The sequence below is a fragment of the Ipomoea nil genome, unplaced genomic scaffold, assembly GCF_001879475.1.
Source record: "Ipomoea nil cultivar Tokyo-kokei standard unplaced genomic scaffold, Asagao_1.1 scaffold2480, whole genome shotgun sequence".
Lineage (NCBI taxonomy): Eukaryota > Viridiplantae > Streptophyta > Magnoliopsida > Solanales > Convolvulaceae > Ipomoea > Ipomoea nil.
Window position 1 is genome coordinate 3179297 of NW_017618908.1, and position 24760 is coordinate 3204056.

The 24760-nt window shown below is 34.5% G+C and overlaps 3 protein-coding genes across 4 annotated transcripts; 1 reads left to right on the forward strand and 2 right to left on the reverse strand.

The window, feature by feature from the left end:
- The first annotated feature begins 3456 nt into the window (after positions 1-3456).
- On the forward strand, positions 3457-7782 carry LOC109153333 (26S protease regulatory subunit S10B homolog B-like). Its single transcript, XM_019301235.1, has 11 exons — positions 3457-3724; positions 3880-3999; positions 4739-4875; positions 5278-5439; positions 5543-5629; positions 5723-5809; positions 5890-6027; positions 6442-6633; positions 6715-6813; positions 6947-7044; positions 7500-7782. The coding sequence occupies exons 1-10, from the start codon at positions 3616-3618 to the stop codon at positions 7019-7021; spliced, it is 1206 nt and encodes a 401-aa protein (XP_019156780.1). The 5' UTR covers positions 3457-3615; the 3' UTR covers positions 7022-7044; positions 7500-7782.
- On the reverse strand, positions 7316-9007 carry LOC109153334 (transmembrane protein 136-like). Its single transcript, XM_019301236.1, has 6 exons — positions 8872-9007; positions 8569-8835; positions 8072-8212; positions 7859-7978; positions 7621-7716; positions 7316-7540 (listed from the first exon to the last, which is right to left on the reverse strand). Exons 2-6 carry the CDS (start codon positions 8785-8787, stop codon positions 7421-7423), a joined length of 696 nt encoding a protein of 231 aa, XP_019156781.1. The 5' UTR covers positions 8788-8835; positions 8872-9007; the 3' UTR covers positions 7316-7420.
- Positions 9008-16681: 7674 nt separating this feature from the next.
- LOC109152869 (transmembrane protein 136-like) lies at positions 16682-19128 on the reverse strand. 2 transcript variants are annotated; one of them, XM_019300538.1, is made up of 5 exons: positions 18732-19128; positions 17673-17807; positions 17429-17548; positions 17196-17294; positions 16682-16948 (listed from the first exon to the last, which is right to left on the reverse strand). In XM_019300538.1, the coding sequence occupies exons 1-5, from the start codon at positions 18957-18959 to the stop codon at positions 16847-16849; spliced, it is 684 nt and encodes a 227-aa protein (XP_019156083.1). In that variant the 5' UTR covers positions 18960-19128; the 3' UTR covers positions 16682-16846. The 2 variants fall into 2 exon arrangements, with proteins under 2 accessions (XP_019156083.1, XP_019156082.1); XM_019300537.1 differs by having other exon boundaries at positions 17673-17813.
- Positions 19129-24760: the final 5632 nt, after the last annotated feature.

Consider the following 24760-nt stretch of genomic DNA (forward strand, 5'->3'; position numbering starts at 1 on the left):
TCATATAGTAATTCTACTCACAGTATCATTGATATTGATAGGTTGACACAATTATAATTATATTAGATTCTTGTTTTATTGATATGAGAAAAGAGAAAACAATAATAACATAAATTTCCCCATATAATGTCCGAGTAAAAATATAAACTTATAATCATATCATAATTCAGAAAAGTTAAAAGTAATCTTTTCACATACGAGGAGAACAAGGGTCAATATTGAGATTTCTAATGAGTGTCCATATATAAGTTTCTTATATAAAATCTGTATATGTTAATAGTCTTAATCATAACTATTTTGGTTTGGACAATGAACTATATATTTTAGATAAAAATTACATAGTTAGGAATGAAAACCCTACTTTCGTACTAATGATCAATTAGTACATCAAAAACGAAATCGATTTCAATATAGGGCAACTTATCTTCCCACCATCACGGCAAATTATATCATGCACCACGGTGCGCGTCCTTTTTTTAAATGAAAAGAAACGGTGTTTCTTTTTCGCCATTTCGCACCCTTTTGCAAAAAGTAACCATGTTATTCAGTGTCATTTTGTATATACTGCAGTTTCAGTTCAACACAACTACAGTTTCATTTCGATATAAGTATAGTTTCATTCAATATTTATAGACTCAAATATGTGAAAATGTTATTTAATTTTATTTTATATACACTATAGTTTCATTAAAACACAACTGCATGATCATTTTGATATAATTACAGCTTTATTGTACAATATACACTCAAATATATGAAATATTATTCAGTTTCATTTTATATACACTGCAGTTTCATTTCACTATAACTACAGTATCATTTTGATATAACTGCAGTGTCGGTTTAGATATACTGTAGTGTCAGTTGGTGTTTAATACACCAAACAAGCAGACTCCGTTAACTATAACGGCGGGCCGTTTCTTTACTTAAAGAAATGGCGCCGTTTTTTACCACGGTGCATATGCACCGCGGTCTATGATATAACGACTCCACCATCACCCAAGCCATCACATTGATCCACCTCTAACCTCACAATTGGGAAGAGATAGGACCCATTTTCATATTGCCCCATGGGCTTTTGTCTAGATGATTGGGGTGGTTAGTGGACTTAATTGGGTGAAGGGAGGAACCAAAAAAAGTTGAGTAGACATTGTGAGTCGCCCAATGTAGGATCTTGCATTGTTTGGGAAATATGAAATCTTCAATAATTGAACATTACGAAATTTGACTAGATTCATGTCGGGTGTTTTACGACAACGTACGTGATTTTTATCACTCTAAGATGTGACTGTATGATAAATGGTTGTTAATTGTTAGCTGATTGGGTTAATTTGAGGGTATAATTAGTTGATAACATTAACTGATTGTAGAAAGGTATTTGATAAATGAGCTGTTAGCTGATAGCTGTTTGGTATAATTTCTTTTCTCAAAAAGTTAATTGAAAAATTTACTTTGAACAACTTTATGAATTTTAGCATTTTGGAGTTACAAAAAGCTAATTAACCAAACACTTGTATTGATTTTTTAACCAAATTAAACAAATAATAGTGGTCAAATAAGTCAAAATTTAACTGATAGGCTAACTATTTTACCAAACAAGGTCGTAGTCATTATTGTAAAACTAGAAATACCATCACGTGAATAATTGTATAGTTTCGATTGCATAATTAGATAAAGAGAGAGATATAGAAAATACAGAGAAAACAATGGATTCTCTTACAAGATATACATAGTTAACTATGTATATAACCATATTATAATACCCACATCTAATTATTTAAAACAGTCATCGTAATTTTATTTTTTTTGAAATACTCGTGATTGTTTACAAATTAGTATTATTTATTCTATATTTTTTTCAGTCCCACCACCGAAGTTTGAACCTATAACCACCCATTTGAAATGATAACCGGAATGCTATCATACGACATGTTACTTGGTCAAAAGACCTTATAATTGAGTGGTGTATATGTGCTTATATTTTTGGATAAAAGATTACAAATTTAATTCCAACTTCTTTAAATAATTTTATTACCGCTTGCTTCGAGTTATTAATGAGTTGATAGAGAGGTATTGGCAATGTATTTAAAAAAAAAAAAAAAAAAAAAAATTGGCCATAAGTAGCTCATATTGCCATAACTATTGATTTAGTTTTAAATTTGATCATTCAGTTATTTATCTATTGAGTAAATGTTAAATTTAAGAGTAACAATGTAACAAATTTGCTTTTTTTTTTTTTTTTTTTTTTTTTTTTTTTTTGGTAGAGAAAGAGGAGCTATAAAAGCTCTAGAAAAGATTAGGAGATTCTTCTTGTTAAGACGGAGTTGGCATCACGAGTCAGAAATCCTTGAATCCCATTCGGTGGATGAATCAGAACTAAGGTCCCCCAAGAAGAATGTTAATCCAGGTTGGTCAAAAAGTCGGCAACAAATTTGCTTGTTAATTGTTACTAAGATGAGCAAATTGAATTCATAAACTTCATACACTAGGTTTATCATTAGTCAAAATGTGAAAGAACAAGTTGATGTATAAGCCAATTTAGACCAAGCTATGATAAGACTTTGCCCCAAATTTGAAGCAATTATATCATTTGTTTCAACGACCTTAAATATGCAAATCTAGAGAGGCGATTCTACTAGTTAATTTTTACATTTTGACCATTAGATTTAAGAGCAAATATCAATTTTGGTTCCACAAGTATTACCAAAATGACAATTTTAGTCCACATGTTTAATTCTTATCAATTTTCATCAACGACTATTGTTTTAGTACCAATTTTTATCCACGACTATTGTTTTAGTGACAGAATCCATCACGTTGGTCACCCATTCGTTTAAAGCATGCCGAAAAATGAAATTATTAAGGGTATTTTTCGTCATTTTCAAATTAAGATCCCAATTTGAGCATGAATAAAGGATTTAAGCCATAAGATCTGTCCAATTCATAGTTCTCCTCCACAAATTAAGGTAGGATGAGGAGGAGAACTGCGAATTGAGATCGATTTTTGGGCTTAAATCTCTTTATTCTTGCTCAAATTAGAATCTTATGTTGAAAATGTCCTTACAATTTTTAGATTTCGGCATGTCTTAAATGAAGGGGTGACCGACGTGATGATTTTTGGTACTAAAACAATAGTCGTGGATGAAAATTGGTACTAAAACAATAATCGTGGATGAAAATTGGTAGAAATTAAACATGTGGACCAAAATCGTCATTTTGTCAATACTCGTGAAACCAAAATTATTATTTGCTCTTAGCTTTTAGGGTTGGGGATCAGCCTTTTGGAAGAATATGGAACAAAATCAATAGTTATGGAATCGGATATGATCAAATTGAATGACCAAAGTACATCATTTTGTTGGGCCATTGACCTATTCATGGGCTTTCAATTGGGCCAAGTGTTTTGAAGTTGGGTTTTCAGCCCAAAATCAATCCATGTAACCTGCAAACAAAAAGCTTTCTTGTAGAAGGCTCCAACTCTACCAACCTTCCAAATCATCATTATAGAAAGCTTTCAACCGCTGTAAAGACGCCATTTTTATACTTTCTTCTGTTTTCCGATTCACGTCAGCTCCCTGAACTTTCTGAATTCCGATCAACTCTCCGATTCGGGCGATGAGTGAAGGAGAAGGGGAAGATGCAGTTCGACGCCGCAATGCGACGGCGGCGGAGTACCGGAAGAAGCTCCTTCACCACAAAGAGCTCGAAGCTAGGCTTAAAACAGGTACTTCCGTTGCTAATTTTTTAAACACATTATTTATTTCCCGTGTTGCTTTTGTTATGATTTTGAGTAAGAGGGCTTTTGGTTAGTTTTCGTCAATTAAGTTTTTTTTTTTTTTTTTTTTTTTCTTACTTAATAAATGATTGAAAAACTTGCAGTTAGGGATAATTTCAGAGCTGCGAAGAAGGATTTCAACAAAACTGAGGATGATTTGAAGTCTCTTCAGAGTGTAGGCCAGATAATTGGTGAAGTTCTTAGGCCTCTTGACCATGAACGAAGTAATTGCTCTTATTTTTTATCTAAAGCTTTGATCTTTGACCTTTTGCTTTTATAGTTTTATTTCCCAGTCCTCTTATTTCTGATTCTGTTTAGAGGCTTATAATAAAGAAGCAAAAAGTTACTTAAATTATTGAGATCAAAGTGCATGAAGAGTACATAATGGGGGTGTTTAGTAAATAGCTGTTGGCTGATTGGGTTAGTGGGTTTGACTAGTTGATAGCATTAGCTCATTGTAGAAAAGTGTTTGGTAAATTAGTTGATAGCCTATTACATACAAAATGACTTTCTCAAAGCTTATTGAAAAAGCTATTTTGAGAAGCTTTTTGAATTTTAGTATTATGGAGCAATAAGTTGTTATAAAAAGCTAATTAATCAAACACTCATATTGATTGTTTAACCAAGTCAAACAACTAATAGTGGTTAAATAAGCCAGAATTGGCTTATAAGCTAACTATGTTACCAAACAGATGTCTACATATTCATCCCCTCTTCTCCCCCTAAGGGAAGAAAGAAGAGAATTTTCTGCTGATTATCAGTCTTATTCATATATGCATCTTCACCTCAAGAATTGGTTAATGGTGAATTTGTAAAAGCTTGAACTTTTTGTGGTCCAACATTTGTGATACTTGCATATAATTGCTACATTGAACCATTAGACCCATGGTTGTGACTTGATTAGGCCTCTTTTCGCTAAAGCATGATAAAGATGGTTAATAATGGCGTGCGTTTTTGCTCTAGTGATTGTCAAAGCGAGCAGTGGCCCGAGATATGTTGTTGGCTGCCGAAATAAACTTGACAAGGAAAAATTGATTGCTGGAACTAGGGTGGTCCTCGACATGACTACCCTCACAATCATGCGAGCTCTCCCACGCGAGGTTTGTTATTCACCCCTTTTTTTTGTAATATGAGTTCCATTTTTGGTACATAGGAGCCCGGGGGAGGAATTTGAACTCTAAAGTCTAACTAGATGCTCAAAGAGGGGCTTAGCCTACCTTTAGGCTGAACCAATAACCAATTCGAGAATGTTGTTTGTTGTCGGTGATTTGACACTCAGGTGCCGTTTACTAACTGAAAATTTCTGGAAACTGGAAAATAGAAAATAGAAAACATGTTTACTAGCACATTTTTCCATTTTGAAAACTGAAAATAATTTCTGGAAATTTCTGGAAAACTGGAACACTCTTAAAAACTGTTTTCTAAATGGAAAACAGAATCATCTATCATCTATTTGTTATATGTCCCTATAACCACGTACATATTGTTATGTCATTGTCCAGGTTGACCCTGTTGTTTATAGCATGCTCCATGAGGATCCTGGAAATGTTAGTTACTCTGCGGTAGGTGGTTTATCGGATCAAATTCGAGAACTTAGAGAATCTATTGAACTGCCTCTTATGAATCCCGAGCTGTTCCTCAGAGTTGGAATCAAACCTCCAAAGGTATTCCTCTTTCCCATCTCGAAAAATTAAGGGTTTCGGATCTCCTTTTCTTCAATGACAAGTAGATGTACTCTGGCTTAAGAAGCATCATCTATGATTTCAGGGTGTACTTCTCTATGGGCCTCCCGGTACGGGGAAGACGTTGCTAGCAAGAGCTATTGCCAGCAACATAGATGCCAACTTTTTAAAGGTTTGTACACATTTCCCATTGCTCTTGGTTTTCTAAACCCGTTTTTCGTTTTGGATCTGGCTCACTCTTCACCATTCTCTCATTTCCTCATAGGTTGTTTCGAGTGCTATAATTGACAAATATATTGGAGAAAGTGCGAGGTTGATTCGGGAAATGTTTAATTATGCTCGTGATCATCAAGTAAGTCTGTAATCCGGGACAGTTAATCAATGAATTCCCACATCTAAAGTAGACGCTCATCCTTTTCTTCTTGTTACCAGCCATGCATAATCTTTATGGACGAGATTGATGCAATTGGTGGAAGACGCTTTAGCGAGGGAACAAGTGCTGATCGAGAAATTCAGAGAACACTCATGGAGTTACTAAATCAGCTGGATGGATTTGATCAGCTCGGAAAGGTACGTCTCTATTCAAGTTTTTGGATATTTATGTTGAGCATATAATATATATAAACCTAAATGTACAGTCCATCTATCAGTTTAGGCTTTTAGTTGAGATGGTGCACATACTTCAATTTGGTATCAGAGCCAGACCAAAGGTCACGGGTTCGAATGTCACGTGTTGGGGGCGTGTTGTGCATATAATATATATAAACATAAATGTGCAGTCCAACTACCAGCTTAAGCTTTTAGTTGAGATGGAGCACGTGCTTCAATTATTTAGTTATGCAAATATACAACTAAATAAATCCTGTAAGAAGTAAGATCACATTTTCCAGATTTATCTTCAAGATTACGTATTTGAAAGCTTAAATAGCATCTCTTTTAGAAGGAGAAGGAAGAAACAACAGCAAAAACAAATTTCTTGTGCAGGTAAAAATGATTATGGCAACGAATCGACCTGATGTTCTTGACCCTGCACTTCTTCGGCCTGGGCGTTTAGACAGGAAGATTGAAATCCCGCTGCCAAATGAGCAGTCAAGAATGGAAATTCTTAAAATACACGCCTCTGGAATAGCTAAACATGGCGAAATTGATTATGAAGCTGTTGTTAAACTTGCCGAGGTAAAACTGTGCAATCTCTAAAACAAAAAGTTATTATATGGGGAGTAATTATGGTACACAATTAATCTTAATTATTCTTAGGGGTTCAATGGAGCTGACCTTCGTAATGTATGTACCGAGGCTGGAATGTCAGCTATCCGTGCAGAAAGGGATTATGTTATCCACGAAGATTTCATGAAGGTAAAATTTCCAAATTTTACATTCATATCTTGTAATCTTCTCCAGTGGCTCATTTGTGATTTATATTTATCGAAAAAAGCTTATACTGTTGACATGGTAACTATTATGTATTTTGTGACTATTTTATTTTTAGGCCGTTCGAAAGCTCAACGAGGCCAAGAAGCTCGAGTCAAGTGCTCACTACAATGCAGACTTCGGCAAAGACTAGGGTCAAGATTCATGGAAGCACAGGTAATTAATTTCCTCTTTTGCCCCCCCGGGATATTGAAAGCTTAGTAATATGCTGCCTCTTCGGACAACCCTACCCTCCAAAACAGCGGATTATGCTGTTCAACCATCCATATTCCATGCCTCCTTCAACTATGCACTTGCTCTGATCTTGTTGTACATTCTTGTTTTTTTGCCAATGAACTTGTTTTTGTCTCGTCTTTTTTTATTAATCATTTGCGGTGGATACAGAACATCATTTTTAAGTAGAAATGAAGCATTGCATATAGCCACATTACCATTACCAGTTACCACTCTATTTTATTTCGATCAAACTGGTATAACAACAATGGTTTTGTGAATCAAGATAGCGGGATTATTATACCATTCTGCACTGAATTCACAAGCTCTTCGAGGTGAAACTCTTGGCTTTTCTCTTCTTAGACAACTTGTATATCACCATTCTCACAATCTTGTAGAACCAGAACGCACTGACAATCAACAGCCCGACAGACATCGCCTGCATAATGCCCGACCAATTGATAGTACGATAAAGATTAATCCTTTGACGTAGCGAAGAACATGGAAGAACAGTTATACCTTGATGAGGATTGGATTTTCAGCCGAGACTGTGAGATATGTGAGGTAAGTGCCTCCTATCATCCGAGATATCGAGAAAATGACTGCAAAGCATATCTGTCGAAAATCAATACAACATCAACTATTTGTCCGACTTCTCCTATATAATCTTGCATTGATATACTCTGAAGTACTTATTTTCCTTATATCTCGGTTTTTTTTTCCAAAAAGTAGAAAATAGAAAAATTATGGAACTCACATCAACTGCAAGATTGAGGGCAGTGTCCCTATAACCAAGCTCTTTGAGAATGTCCCTTAGGTGGAGGAATGGACCTGAAATCTCTGAAACCCACAATGCTCCCACCATTTCTGATCCACACTAAAAATTTCCCAAATCAATAAATTAAAAAAAAAAAAAAAAGATTGACTAAACAAATTTAGTAGAACAAAACTTGATCTAAGAGCCATTCACCCTTTGATAGGCAAGTCCAGCTCCCAGTCCAAAAATGGTAACCAAATGGTGCACCAGATCCTCCGTCTTTAACTCGTGATGATACACACAACACATCAAATCATATATCATGTAGCCGGTTGTGATGGCTATCGCCCGGTTCTGCACTTGTAGTTTGGCACCGTTAGTAAACAAGGAAATCGCGAAAATTGCAATTTTCCCTTCAAACAAAAACGCATAACATCTTCTAAAGCCGAGAACTAAAACTGAAAACGAATCAAAACCAAAAGACAAAAACTTTAAGAAATCATTATAGTCGAGACACCAGAAACTCAACCAAGAACAACTCACTTACAACCTATATATCTATATTTTCAAAAGACAAAAACTTTAAGAAATCATCATAGTCGAGAGACCAGAAACTCAACCAAGAAGAACTCACTTACAACCCATATATATATACCTTAAAAACCAGAAGAAGTAAAAGCTTGGGGGCACAAAAATGGCGGAGCAAATACCTGCTGGGGTGAAGGTTTGGTGGCCAGGGGGCAGAGTGGGCAAGACCAGTCTTGAACACACAGAGAAGCCAACGTTATTGCCAATAATGCATGGAAAGTGGCGACGATTCGGCTCTGGAAATCGAAAGATCGCTTTGGCGCAACCTTTGTTGTCGCCACAAACAACGTTGCCCATGAAACTGAGCTCAACGCCACTGTCTTTATCGCATAATCTTCCATCTATTAACTTCAATTCAATGGAGTTCTGATCTGACAGAACAACCTTAGCTAGCTTAGCTTAGCTTAGCTTGCAGGGTTTCTCAGGAAGAAAACATTAAACTGGTTTTATAGAATGAATTATGGAAAATAAAGGGAAACAAAGAGGGAGGTTGGAGTATTAATGTAAGTAGTTCAAACTTCTTTGTTTCATTAATTCTTTCGAGTATATATATAGCCATACACGTGAGCTGGTGAGGTAGTTTAGCCTGCTTTTTGTTTTCATTTTTCGGGAAAGCAACATTTTTCGTCTTGTGACAAAAGGTGGAATCGCCTACCCCAGTCGTCTCGTACCCCGGTTCGACACATCCTTAATCTCTTGTGATAAATTTTACATTTTCGATCAGTTGATGAGCTGCCCATGTGGGAAACATTTTTCATCTTGTAACTATATATGTGGTCACTTTTTGGCTATGTTTGGTATAACTAGCTTGAAAGCTAACTTAAAATTGAAAGTTTAAAAGATGCTAGCTACTAGTTTATTTTGAAACATTAATAATAGTAAAATTTCAAAATAAGTTAATATTTTAAACTCTTCTTGTTTTACCAAACAAAACTTATAGCTTATTTGTAGGTTAAAATAAATTATAAACTTTTAAAATAGGTTTTGCCAAATATAGTCTAGAAAATGACTTTCTTATTCATTCTTGTTTCCTATAAAAAAGGAGGGTTGTGTAAAAAAAAAAATATAAAATAAAATTAAAAAAACGACTTCATAGACAATTCCGGGGCAAAAAAGTACGGATAATTAAGGGGTAAAAAAAAAGGAATAAGGTTCAAATTGGCCACTGAACGTAACACGAAAATGTAATTAGGCCACTGAACGGAAAAAAGTGCAATTAGGCCACTGAACATACAAAAAATGTGCAATTTCACCTGGTAGCAGGTTACCTTCAATTTTAGCAAGTTACCTGCTTACGTGGCAGCTGAGTTGGCATTTTTAATAAATTTTTAATAAATTTTAATAATAATTTTTTATAAAATAAAAAATAAAAAACGACTGTATTTTGTTTTTTATTTAATTTTTTTTCATTTTTTAAATTTATTATTAAAATTAATTATTTAAATTTATTAAAATTCTTTAAAAATTATTAAAAATGCCAACTCAGGTGCCACGTAAGCAGGTAACCTGCTAAAATTGATGTTAACCTGCTATCCGGTGAAATTGCATACGTTTGGAGAGTTCAGTGGCCTAATTGCACTTTTTTGCAGTGTTCAGTGGTCTAATTGCACTTTTTTTTTCGTTCAGTAGCCTAATTGCATTTTCAGGTTACGTTCAGTGGCCAATTTGAACCTTATTCTTAAAAAAAAAAAATGATGACACTATAATTTGTGGGTGAAAATATTATTTTTCTATAATTCAGAAACAAAAAAAAAAAAAAAAAAACAAAAAAAGAGAGGCCATTTTCTACCTCACCCACAAATTTTTCATTCTTTATTATCTATTTTTTAAATCATAAAAATATATAGGTAAACATATATTCGATTCACATTTTTATTCTCATAGAATAAATAATTTCTCTCATGGTAGCCGCCGCCAACTATATTTCCGGTGCAACTAACGGTCATACATTTTTCTTTTTTAATGTTGGAACATTTAAAAAAAAAAAAAAAAAAAAAAAAAAAAAAAAAAACCTATTTTGTTGGTATGAAAGGAGTGGGCATTCATTATCGTTTTATCCAATGGCACGGCAGTGCCACCGCTCATTCTTGTTCTATCTGTATCGAGAAAATCGCTCGCTGTTATTTAAATGTGCGTTTTGAGTAAACTCATTTAATGACCGTAGTTAATAAAAATAATAAAAATAAGTAAATTAATTTAAATTATTCGTAGTTGAGCTGGTTGGACAACATTTACAAAGGTTGTTGGCTATAAATTTTCAGTCCTGTCCTAGTCAACTTTTACTTCATGATGTGGCAAATAATAATATACTATTTTCATAATATGGGTCCCAAAAAAAGTGTTTACATCAAAAACTTCTGAGAGAGAGAGGGTAGAAAATTAGAGTTCAACAAGTATTTCCTTTTGATTAATTATTTAATAAACGTCAAAAATCTTGTGGTCAAGAGACATAACAATGGCTCTCCCAAATGGGAGGCCATGGTCCTGGTAAAATGGCTGTTTGCTGTTAGCTGATTGTGTTAATTAAAGGGTATAAATAGTTGATAACATTATATGATTGTAGAAAAGTGTTTGGTAAATTAGCTGTTAGCTAATAGCTGTTTGGTATAATTTCTTTTCTCAAAAAGCTAATTGAAAAAGTTGCTTGGAGTAGCTTTTTGAATTTTAGCCTTTTGGAGTTGCAAAAAGCTAATTAACCAAACATTTCTATTGATATTTTAACTAAATCAAACAATTAATAGTGGTCAAATAAGCCAAAATTGACCTATAAGCCAATTTTTTACCAAATAGGGCCTATATATATTTAAGAAAGTATGTATGGACAGATATTACATTCTACGGAGTAACATCTATGGTGCATAGAAACTCTGAAGATAGGAGTGTTTGAGTGTTATAAAAAATGTTTGGTGATAATTTTCATATTGAAAACATTTGGAAATGTATTTTCCAAAAGAAAATACATTCCTTTGAAGAATCGTGGAAGGAAATCACAAACACAATACGCATGCACAAGTATGACAGTTAATTAGTTTCCTTTCTTTTTCAACATGAGAAAAAAAAAACATATAATTATAGAAATACATTGAATATTCTTTACGTTAAATGAGATTTCATGTCCTAAATGTCTTAAAAAAACAAATTTTCGTATGTGTATTATTATCGAAAATATAATATGCACCTACCGAAAGCATTATGTTAGTGAGGGATGCATTAAGAATGGTCTGCAACGAACCGGCCTAAATTGATGTTAAGGAGAACCGGCTCGAGAAGAGGTGATGAACAAACCCGGGCTAGGCCGACCCCAAGGTGGTCTGACCTGAGTTTATGGGCAATTTATATCATGGATCATAATCTGCATAGCATTATGGATCCGAGATCGAAACGACGAGTTACATAATTCATATTCGTAAAGTACAAAATTTTATAACACATGACACAGAAAATTACAAAACGCGCAAGACACATACACATGTTATATATTTATTTAGTTTTCAAATATGATTTAGGTACATAATTTGTGTTCATAAGCACAAAAATTCATAACACAAGACACAAAATTAAAATTCATAACATAACGGCCTTGTTTGGCAATTAGCGGTTAGCGGTTAGCGTTTGCGGATTGTATTAGCGGTAGAGGTGGCCACGGGCCGGTTCAAGGTCGAACCAACCCTGAATCGACCCGGAAAAAGGTGGGCCTGGGCTTTACTGGGCCTGGGCCGGGCTTAGCTCGAACCTGAACCGAGTTATTAAGGACCGGTTCAGGTCCCTTAAAAAAAAATTCGGGGCCCGGCACGGAACCGGCCCAGAGCCCAGGCCCAGGCACCCAGGCCCCTAACCGGCCCAGGCCCAGGCCCGGCCCAGGCTCGGGCCTAGGACCGGGAAAACGGAACCATGGGAGATTGGCAGCAAAGCTGCCTCTCCCATGGCTAATGCTAAAAAAAAATAAATAAATAAATAAATAAACTACTTTTGGCCAGCTGCCACAAATGTGGCAGCTGGCCAAAAGCAAATTTAGATTAGCTAGCTAGCTGCAAGCCTGCAACGTGCAACGGCCAAATATTTGGCTGTTGCACGTTGCATCATGTCAATATAAGTAGTCTCGCCGGAGGCTAGGCTAGGCCTGGCCTCCGGCAGACTACTTCCTCAGTGCAACGGCCAAATTTTTGGCCGTTGCACTGGATGAAGTTTTTTTTTTTTTTTTTCAACTAATAAACTCTATAAATACCCTTACTCAATTCATTTTTATTACACCAAAATTTTCAATCCTACACTCTCTTACTTCTACTCACAACAATTCTCCATATATTCTCTTAATCTTTACAAATTTTATTACTCTTATTATTTATTTTTCATTCTTTAATTTCTTCCAACCTCTCAAATTTCAATACTTCAAATTTTCAATTTCAATTTATATATTTTTAATTTCTTATAATATCCTATATTTTTAATTCTTATAATCTTATATTAGTCCTATATTCTTGTGTGTTCAAAATAAATTATTAGTCTTATATTTTTTTGTTCAAAAAAAAATATTTGTCTTATATTTTTAATTCTTATACTCCTAATATCATATGGCTTATAGTGGCAATCCCGGTAAGAGGCCAATTAATTTTTCTAATGTAGGAGGAGATTCACAACAAATTGATCAACATCAATTTGTTTCTACTCAAGGTGACGGCAATCTTCCTCCTATTCCTCCAACGGAAGGGGGGAAGAAACAAACATCATGGGTTTGGCAACACTATGAAAAAACACTCGTTGAAGGATCCTCCAATCGATATACAGTAAGTTGTAAAATATGTGCAAATATGAAGAGGAGTCAAAAACCATTTTCTTGGCAATCCGGATCAAGTGGCACCGGAACTCTTAGTAGGCACTTGACTTCTTGCCACAATTTGAGAAATGATGAAGGACAACTCGAGAGAGGACAAACACAAATTTCCGGGTATGCTACCCCCGGCGGAGGTATTTTTACTTATTCACGAGAAACAATGATTGATGAATTTGGTAGATTTATAATTAGTGATGAATTACCTTTTAGTCAATCCGAAAGTCCTCATTTTGAAAGATTTGTTAAAAAAACTTTACAACCACAATATAAAAAAGTACCAAGAAATACTTTAAAACGTGCTATCTATAAAAGTTTTCATATGTCAAAAGTTATGTTAATTAATTATTTTGCAAATTTTAATGGTCGTGTTGCATTAACTAGTGATACTTGGACAACTCCTCAAGGTGAACCATATATTTGTGTTACTTGTCATTGGATAGATAATAATTGGATACTCCAAAAAAGAATTATCGGTTTTGAATTAATTGAAGAATCTCATACTGCTTTTAATTTAAAAGAACGAATAATAAATGTTTTGGATGAGTTTGAATTAAGAAATAAATTTTTTTCAATTTCTTTAGATAATGCTTCTTCTAATACTAGATCTATAGATTATTTACTTCAAAGCTTATCTTTACCTGTTAGTGGTAAATTATTGCATATTAGATGTTGTGCTCATGTTTTAAATTTATGTGTTCAAGAAGGACTAAATAGCTTGAGTGGTTTAGTTGAAAAAAATCAAAGGGTAGTGGTAGTGGTAGTGGTAATTCTTCTGAAATAGATACATATTTGTCTTGTAATTTTGAAATAAATGATGATTTTCATATACTAACATTTTGGAAAGGAAACGAAACAAAATTTCCTATTTTGTCAAAAATTGCAAAGGATATTTTTGCATGTCCTGCTTCAACAGTTGCATTCGAGTCTGCTTTTAGTGCCGGCAAGAGAGTATTAGACGATAAAAGATCAAGTTTGGCACCGGATTCCATCAAAATTTGTGTCATGAAGAAGGATTGGGACGCTGCCGAAGAACGCACTCAAGATCAACTTGCACTAATGGAAGAAGATGAAATAGATGAATGGTTGGCCATGAATACATCATGTGAAGCCACGCCTAATGCTAGTTCTCGTGCAACCTCTACCGGTACTTCCGATCAAGAATGAAAATGAGCTAATCAAATGAGGTACGTATCAAGAACTACGAGGGCTTTGATTCCTCTAAATTATTGAGGATACGTAGACATCTTAATTTTTTACAATATTAAGAGCAAGCCCAATTATTTTTCTAAATGATTATAAAAATAAAGAACTACGTGGGTTTTGATTCCTCTAAATTATTGAGGATACGTAGGCATCTTAATGTTTCTCAATATTAAGAGCAAACCCAATTTAGAAGTCTTTTATTAATTTTTGATATTAAGTGAGTAAAAAATCAAATGAAATTTATAAACTATAATACATTTTATAATACTTATAAGTTATCAAATAATATTAAGTCTTATATAAATAAAATTTAGTGAGTAAAAAATCAAATGAAATTTATAAACTATAATACTTATAAGTTATCAAATAATATTAAGTCTTATATAAATTGAATACTAGTACAAGACTACAAGTTTAAATGATATTAAAGTCATTTATAAAATTTAATTTAGTAGAAAATTGTGTTAATTTTTAATTTTGAGATTAATAAACTTAATTGGAAAGAACTTAAATTAAGAGTAAACTTAATTTAAAAGTCTTTTATAAATTTTAATTTATCAGTAAAATTTAGTGAGTAAATAATATTTATAAGTTATCAAATAATATTAAGTCTTAAATAAATTGGATACTAGATTTCTAGTACAAGACTACAAGTTTAAATGATATTAAAGTATTAACAATTATTAATGTAACAAGAGGTTGAATTAGCTTAATTGGAAAGAACTTAATTTGACAACACAAAGGTTGAGGGTTCAAATCTCATTTCAAACAAAAATATTTCAACTTATAAAAATTATATATTTAAGAAAAAATATAAAAAATTCTGGGCCTAGCCCGGGATCGGCCCACAAGAGGCCCGGGCCGACCCGGACTAGGCCCGGCACGAGACCGGCCCTGAACATTATGGGCCGGTCCCGAGCAATGTTAACCGAGGTCCGGGCTCGGCACGGGACCGGCCCAGGCCCGGGTTTTGGCCACCTCTAATTAGCGGTTAACAAATAGCGTATTATATTAGCGGGTTTGACCAGCAGATTGTATCAGCGGTTTGTAAAAAGATGTTTGGTAAAATTAGCTGTTTAGATTAGCGGTTAACATGTAAAATGACCAAAAGGGTATAATAATAATAATAATTTTTGAAATAATAATAATAATAATAATAAAATTTAAAAAAAAAAAAAAAAACAAAAATGATGTGGGATAAAAATCCCACATCGAAAGTTTTATAAAATTAATGGCGTTGAGCTCCCTTATAGGCTCAGGCTTCTTACGTATTAGTTTAATTTTTTTATTTTTTTTTTAATGGAGGGTGTTTTGCGGAAGGAAAATCCTTCCCCAAAATGCCAACCCCAAACGCTGCTCCTAGCAGCGTTTGGGATTTCAGCGGTTTGGAGCAAACTGCTACTCCAAACCGCTGATAACTAAACATGGTTCCCGTCAAAACGCTAAAATGGTGGATCCGCCAAAAATTTGGCAGATCCGCCATTAACCAAACAAGGCCAACATGTACACATACACATGTACCAGGGTCCTTAATGCACTATGAACCCTGGTCCATGGTATAAGGATTGGAGCTCATGGGCGATCGGGTCGGCCTCCCTAAGGTCAGTCCCAATGCCCAAGGCCGACCTCAAGATGAGCCCAAGAGCTCACGAGGTCTGGTTAGTCGAGGCGGGCGAAAGATTCGGTCAAGCTGGACCCTAACCACCCACCCCAAGTGGGTGGCGCCCAGTCCACACGGGCAGTTACAAGGACGCCATCATGCCTAATGGATTAGGATGGTAACACATCCGAAACACTAATCTCCATTACTAATTTAATATATAACTTTCCAACACTCAGTTACCATTTTAGTTTAGCTTTTATTTCTGTGTGAACTTTTTTCACTCCGTACTTTTCTTTCTTTCTAGCATCCTTCCCATCTTGGTTCATTGCACTCTTTGAACAAATAATTTTTTTATTCCTTTCGTTCCGAAATTATGAAAGTAATAATCATTGGGTTTGATTTACAGGAGATCATTCCAACCATTTAGAAAATAATAAAAATAATCACGCAGTGGAATTGAAGTGTTCAAGACTACATTACATATTCAAAGGTAACACTTATATAGTTATATATATAACATTATGTACCAGACTAGTGAGACTACGTTACATATTCAATTTCTTGTATCGCACAACATTATATTATATATATTTCTCTCAAATGCATATTACTCATACATGTTAATTACAAATTAGTGCACAACTATATCTTATACTGCAGTGTTGTTGTTGTTGTTGTTGTTTTTTGTTTTTTTTTTTTTTTTTTAATATTTTGATGAAGCTGGTGTAAAGAATATTCAGCAACTCTGATCTTTGAGGTGAAACTAAGTCTTAGATTTAGTGATGTTTGAGAATTTGAATGTCCAAAATCTCACAAGCCTGTAGAACCAGAATGTACTCACTGTCTGCAGCCCAACACTCATTGCCTGCATGCATAAAAACCAACCAGTATAAGTTGTTGAGCATATAATACATATAAACATAAATGTGCAATCCAACTATCAGCTTAAGCTTTTACTTGAGATGGAACACATGCTTCAATTTGGTATCAGAGTCATGCCAAAGGTCATGGTCCGCACACATGAGGGGGCGTGTTGAGCATATTATACAAACTAAGTTGAGATGGAGCATAATCCACATTAAAGAAGATGTGGGAGTGCAATAATAGTATACCTTGATGAGGATTGGATTATTATGAGCAGACACGGTGAGATACATGAGATAAGTAGATCCTATCATCCTAGCAATTGAGAAAATAACTGCGAAGCATATCTGTAAGTGCAAAATTAAATCAAACAATTTGTTCGATTTAATAAGTCAAAAATCTTGTAGTACAATGAAATTGACATAAAATTTTTATATAGCTGAACTCGATTTTATGACATAAACAAATAAATAAAGCTTACATCAACTGCGAGATTGAGGTTGGTGTCCCTATAACCAAGTTCTTTGAGAATGACTCTCAAGTCATCAAATGGACCAGAAATCTCTGAAACCCACAATGCTCCCACCAATTCTGATCCACACTAAAAATTTCCCCACTCAATAAAATTATGAAACAACAAGATCATCAAGGGTATGGTAGGTGGACCAGATTAATTACCAAAAGGAAAAAAAAAAATTATTGATCCAATTTAATTTATTAATTACCATTTGATAGAGAAGTCCAGTTCCAAGTCCAATACAGGTAACCAAATGGTGCAACACATCACTACCCTTTATTTCCTCATAATAAAGACAGCACACCAAGTCATGTACCATGTACCCAAGTGAGATCACCATCGTCTGCATCTGCATATATTATTAAACAACCAACTATACATATATATAATAATGATCATACAAGTGGCCTTGGTTGGCAGCCTGCTATATAGTGAGCTGGGTTTTAAAATCTATAAATAACTGGCCCGACGTAATTTATGCTTGTTTTAACACCGTTACTTAAATATTAAAATTTTGCCCAAAAGAGATGGTCAAGTGTGATTTTGTATAAGTGCAACAATTTAACTCTTTGGTATAGTTTATTTAGTCCACACATTCAGATAGTGGCTTCAGTTTTTCTGATTTTTTTTTTTTTTTGGTTGAGGGAGGGGGTTTAACCACAATGTGTTATGAGTAGGTGGGTCCTAACTATAAAAGGTAAATTTAAGTTCGTATCATTTTTAGACTAATCTTTGTTCACATCAAGTTGGTCTAGGAACAAAGTGCTTGCCATATTGATTTTTTCATGGCAAATTATGTTGTGAGCACGTGCCCACCTTGCAATGTGGGCACGGTTCCATATTCATAAGTTCTATACTGTATATCAATAATTTCTATACTGTAGATTCATAAAATTTATACTTTAGATTTCAATTGTTGAACTCTGTTTTCACAAATCAGAGAACTATATGTTCATAATTTAATAACTATATAATATAAAAATTATGAATCTGTAGTATAAAAATTATGAATCTACTGTATTTAAATTATGAATCTACGGTTTAAAAATTATGAATCTACAGTATAGAAATTATGGATATAAAACCGTGCCCAAAGCACAACGTTTCTTTTTTCATACGAGGGAGTTTTGTACTCCCAATCCTCTGAAGGAGAAGAATGTATGACCGCTCACACTAACAAAGCTGGTTATATCGGGTTTTTCTTTGTCACCCAAAAAAAAAAAAAAAAAACATGAACCAAATGTTGGGAGTGGTGCAAAAACTATACCTGGAGAGGGGAAGCTTTGGAAGCCAGGGGGCAAAAGGGGCAGGTCCAGTCTTGAACAGACAGAGAAGCCAACGTTACTGCTAAGGATGCATGGATGATGGAAATGATTCGGTTGCAGAAAACGAAAGAGCGGTTGGACAGAAACCTTGTTGTGAACCGAAACAACGTTTCCCATGAAACTAAACTCAACACCAATGTCGTTATGATGTGATAATTATAGTGTTCCATCAATCTATGAATTTCAGATTTTCTGTACACTTCTGAAACCCGGAATATATATATAAATGTATGTTCGTTGCAGAGATTCTCAGGATGGAGGAAACTGTTAAGAATTGAGATTGCTAAGCTAGCTAATTGAATTGGGTTTGAAGAATTGTGGACGGAAGTCCTAAGCACAATACGCATGCAAATTAGTGTTTAATTATATTAGGGAAAAGGGTCAAATAGGCCCTCGAACTTTAGCTTAAAAGTCAATTAGGCCCTTAAACTTTTTAAAGGTTCAATTACACCCATCAACAATTCATTTAGGTGCAATGAAGTCCAAAAACAAGTTAATGACCTGCTATCACAGGTCATTAGGGTTCAGGCCACCTTCCGGCGAATTTCTCGACATAAAAAAGGTGACTAGCAACCGACCCAAATTTGCCGAAAATTTCACCGGTCACTTCTTTTGTCAAAAATTTCGCCGGTCACTTTTTTTTTTTTTCGCCGAAAAATTCGTCGGAAGGTGGCCTGAACCCTAATGACCTGTGATAGCAGGTCATTAATTTGTTTTTGGGTTTCATTGCACTTAAATGAATTGTTGATGGGTGTTATTGCACCTTTAAAAAGTTTAGGAGCCTAATTAATTTTTAAACTAAAGTTCGAGGGCCTATTTGACCATTTTCCCATTATATTATTATATTATCAATATTACCAAAAGAGGTGTCTACAATTCAGCAAGGGGATTAGCGAGTCCGACGGTGAAAACCCTAGTTACATTCAAAAAAAAAAATATTGATGTTGTTCGGCACCATAAAACATGATATATATGGTATATATATTTAATTATTTTTGCGGAGGTAACTCAAGTCGAATTGGTCAGACATTGACTTATAATCAATGTACTTATTAACATTTTTAATTTGAGATTATTAGTTATGAACAATTTAGGCTGATCTTTCACCTTGTGACTTTTTGCCGACTAGAGTTTAAATTTTTTTTCTTGTTTAACATGTGAAAAATGCATGCAATATGCTATGATGAGTTTCGTTATTTGTCCCATTAGCTTAATGTTTTCTGTTATGAGCATTATTGTTGTTGTTTTGGCAATGTAATGACTATCTTATTGGTCAACCGTTGTATGTTTGAACTCATATGTATGTATATATTATGATAATTGAAAATGAGTATAAACTAACCACACCAACAGCATTAAGGGTGTGTGCAGTGAGTGTGTTTGGTTAACATATGAGAATCAAAATACTTGGTAATGGTAATGAATTTTAGTGAAAGTATTTTATATGTTTGGTAGTAGGGAAGAAATTGGAATGATTATCAATATTGATGTTTGGTTACATATGATCATATAATAGGAATAAAAGTTTCAAAAAAAAAAAAAAAAGACAATTTATTATCTTAATATAATGACATCCAAAGCACTAATATTAACAAAAATCAAAACAAAAATTTGAAAAGCACTAATCCAAACTTAAAAATCAAATTACTAATATAAAATGAAATGATACCCCCTTTTAATTAGGGAACGAGGTTCTTAATTCAATGGGTAATCAAATCCCCTAGTTGTGTTTTGTTATATGCATCTTGAAGGGACTTACACTATCAACGAAGCAAAAGCTATTGGTCTGAGAGAGGCTTTAAGCTGGTTGAAAGTTACGGGAATGGGTGGTGTAGATGTGGAAATGGACTCTCAAAACATTTTTTACTCTCTCTCTCTCTCTCTCTCTCTCTTCCTTCGTTTAATTCTACTTTTGGAATTATTATTGATGATGTTAAAGAATTGGCATCAATGATTGATGATGTTAAATTCTATTTTGCTAAACGATCTGCGAACTATGCCACTCACACTGTTGCTAGGGAGGCTAGTTCTGATGCAAGTTATGGGGAGTGGTTTGATACCCCCGCCCCCCCCCCCCCCTCCCTCCCCCCGCCTTCTTTCATTGTAAGTTGTTTTATTCGTGATTTAATGCATTAAATTTTGATCTTCAAAAAATAATTTTGATTATCATTTCTAGTGTGTAAACCCATGAACCAAACACACCTAGGTGTAAACCATGGATAATGAATTCCATTAGAAGGATGATTGATTCACTAGTGAGTTTAGCACACACCGTAAGTACTCCAGGTCAACACACACTCAGTCAAGTTGATCAAACAGTTAGCTTGATAATCACAAGATTTCAAATTCAACTCTTAATTGTCTATTAATTTTTTTGGTACTTCCTTGTGATCTTTTGCCGATTAGAATCACAAAATGTACTACACACAGAATCCATCTCCAAAAAGTATAGCGGCTATAGGCTTAACAAGTAGTCCTAAGGTTTGCATGATCTTTCACCAATTAGAGTCATAAGATGTACTACATATGTATAGTGGTCATGTTGGGCCAACCCACTACTGAATATTTCATCAATCATCAAACACACGTAGATCCAAGTCTATTGAAATTTGTTTTAACTCAATTTACATAGTTATTAGCTTCCTTATAGATAAGCCTGAACAGCTAACAAAACAAGGCCCATAAACTATGCAAAACAATAGTCTACAGTCCAAAAAGAAATTTAAAGCCCAAAGACACATCACAACTAAGCCCAAACCCAAGTGGCCCAAGGCTGCTAAATCGAGTCGTTATGCTGTGCACCATGCATGATGCACACGGATGTAAAAACGACGTCGTTTTGATGTCGACTTAAAAAAAAAAATCAGAAATGCATAACTACACATCCAGAATTGCATAACTACACATCCATAACTTCATTACTATATACATCCAGAATTGCATAACTATACATCCATAACTTCATAACTATAAATCCAGAATTACATAACTTCATAACTATACATTTAGAATTGCATAACTACACATCCATAATTTCATAACTATAAATCAAGAATTGCATAATTATATATCAATAATTTCATAGCCATACATTCAGAAATTATGCAAAACATAATGTTGTTGACGGGAATCGAAACTGATTTTCTTTGTTAAGTTGGACGCGGGTCATTTTTAATCAAAACGACGTTGTTTTTGCATCCGTGGACACTATGCATAGTGCACACAAATGCACAACATAATTTGCCTACTAAATCACATGGGTTCGAACTTATATGACCTCACATCTCGAAAAGCTACAGTTATACCGTTTGATTATAAGATGTTTAGCCCATCACATCTTATTTAGAATCACAAGTTTAATTACTTCCTCCAAGAAACATTGAACGTAGTAAAAGATGGAACATTATGTTCCCAACGTTTCTAATCCTAAAAGCATAAACATATCGTCGTCCAAAAAGAACAGTGCCGCAAACTTTGAGGGGGATATTCCACCACTTTCAACGCCGCCCGTGCCCTGCATCCAGACCAAAAGTAAACATTATTGGTTACCCATGAAATCACCCAAACTATTTTACATATATATATCATATCGGACGGTCAAGAGATCGATGCTCGAAAACATCATCATCAGATGCTTATCTTGACTTTAAACTCCTCAAAAGATTTTACTTTAACCGACCTCCCCTTAGTCTATCTGTGTAGGATACTAGGATGAGATCCTCATGATGATATATATATATGGCTTTTCTTGAGGTTAATGAAAGTTTGAAGAAAAAGATAAAAGAAAACTTCCAAGATTTAATGCTCAACATAAGGCTGAATGTATGGTTAAAGTTGAATTATAGTTATAAGATAACTTTTGTGATTAGAATAATTTATTATTAGCATTTGAGATTGAGAATAGGTTTGGGTTATGTTATGGTTTGGTGTAAATTAGATTGGAACGGGATTGATGATGATATACAGAATGTATATATACAGTAATTTTTTATTATGTCCGACTTAATAAATGCATTTTTTTGATCTGTCAAATTAAAAAATCAGTTGTTCCATTTAGACAAACAAAGGACTCCTGAAGTATCTTTTCAGTTATATATATATATATTCTATCAGCTTGAGTCAATTTAGTATAGACACGTGGTGTGATCAACCTGATCAAATTATAGTTGAGCCTCACATGCTCTTGCCAACGAAAATTACGACATGTGTTCTTCACCTAGCGTTATAAAATTTAAATAACGTAACGCCTAGCTTAAATGGAGGGATTTTTGGACCGTCCACCGAGCACCTGCTCGAGCTTGACTGGTAGACAACTCCAGGGTCGACAACTCAGACCCCTAGTACAATGTTAATGTTAGAGATGAAGAATTGGATTTATGTTATGATGGATATGAGTATGAATTATAGTCGTCAATTTTAGATAAAATTTAGGTTCACGTCTCGTCAGCCTAGCTAAATTCATGGCTCTGGGTCATTCGATGTTTGTAAAAAGTGTTGGAAAAGGGATAGATATATATATATATATATATATAGCAGGACATTTGTGTGTTAGTTGCAGGTAGTCTGAGTCGTTGAGGAAAAAAAATGAATTGAAAGGTAATATATCCAATCATGGATCCATTCTGGCAATCCATAATATAGTCCCCTAACATCCAAACAATTCACGGCATGACGGCAAGTCCGGCCCCCTGCTACATTAGTTGCACATTACTCTAATTACATTACAATATTACATGCTCCACTTCAATTTAATTAACACTCATCTATTCTTTTTTTAATATATTATTATCGATCTCAATCTAACTAGTTCGCCTCATTATGATACTATGTTAGAGTATGTCTTATTTATTTACTCTCAACAAATATAATGCAACGTATTTTTTTGATTTTATAATTCTCCACTAGTTATATCAATTAACACCGTCATTGGTTATGTTTTAAATTATTATTTTTTCATACTTTTTGTTGGTTTTGTGACCTTTGGGCTGTTGCCAGCAAACCAATCTAAGTATCTAAAGAATCGGATATGAAATAAAATATAAATATTTTTTATGGTATTTATAGGAGAGCAGGGGAACACATGCCAGAGGCCCGGCATGCACAGGGGCAGGTTGGAGGCTAAGCTAATTTCTCCACGTGGACTAAGGTTCTTGACGCCCTCGTTCTTGCTACGATCGGGTTTGGCTAAAGGGGAATGAGGTTCTATTTTCTAAGTGGGGAAGGTCGAGTGCTTCGTCGCTGACCTAAGATCGTCGGAGTGACCCTGAAGGTAGGAAACTACTGCCTCTAACTAAACTCTTGCTCAGTCAGTCGGTCCTGTATAACAAGTCAGGTCGGTCAACTTCTATGTCAGTAAGTGCTCAGGAATGACTCCTCTCGACAGCCCGTCCGGGTACCGAGCACATACGAGATACGTACAGGTATTGAATCCGGAAAATATTCCCTATCATTGTCCTAATTATCTCTCAACAATTTTGACCGGGCCACTTTCATAAACTGAATCGCCACAACTATCTTAAATTTTTATGCCTTTTGGACTATTTACCGAGCACCTGCCTCAGTTCAACTTGTAGACCACTCCAAGGACAATCACCTAAGCCCGAGTATCTCATCCATCATTTGTCATATAACGTATGAAGCAAGAATATACTTGGGTTAAAGGATTGAATATTGCAACCCTAATTCCGATCCGGCTCACCGACCGACTTCTATTTTGTGACCTACCCGTCTAATTTTATTTTTTTCTAACGACATCTATTATTAGAGGTCATCAATATTACTGGCCATATTGACTGGTCAATAATATTAACGGATATGTACAATATCATTCTTCATATCCAACGTTGCCCCTAACTCACACGTTGCCAAATATTTGTATATACTAATGTCGTGTCAAAATTATTTTAGTATCTCACTCTTTAGTTTTTAGTAAGAATCGAATCTTGCACCCTGCAACTACTAATTAATAAAG

Coding starts and splice junctions, on each gene's coding strand:
- LOC109153333 (XM_019301235.1), top strand. CDS start 3,616: ATGAGTGAAGGAGAAGGGGAAGATGCAGTTCGACGCCGCAATGCGACG. Junction 3,725..3,879: donor CGAAGCTAGGCTTAAAACAG/GTACTTCCGTTG, acceptor AAAAACTTGCAG/TTAGGGATAATTTCAGAGCT. Junction 6,634..6,714: donor CTGTTGTTAAACTTGCCGAG/GTAAAACTGTGC, acceptor AATTATTCTTAG/GGGTTCAATGGAGCTGACCT.
- LOC109152869 (XM_019300537.1), bottom strand. CDS start 18,959: ATGGAACACTATAATTATCACATCATAACGACATTGGTGTTGAGTTTA. Junction 17,549..17,672: donor CTGGACTTCTCTATCAAATG/GTAATTAATAAA, acceptor GGAAATTTTTAG/TGTGGATCAGAATTGGTGGG. Junction 16,949..17,195: donor ATAATCCAATCCTCATCAAG/GTATACTATTAT, acceptor TTATGCATGCAG/GCAATGAGTGTTGGGCTGCA.
- LOC109153334 (XM_019301236.1), bottom strand. CDS start 8,787: ATGGAAGATTATGCGATAAAGACAGTGGCGTTGAGCTCAGTTTCATGG. Junction 8,213..8,568: donor CCAAACCTTCACCCCAGCAG/GTATTTGCTCCG, acceptor CTACAAGTGCAG/AACCGGGCGATAGCCATCAC. Junction 7,979..8,071: donor CTGGACTTGCCTATCAAAGG/GTGAATGGCTCT, acceptor GGAAATTTTTAG/TGTGGATCAGAAATGGTGGG.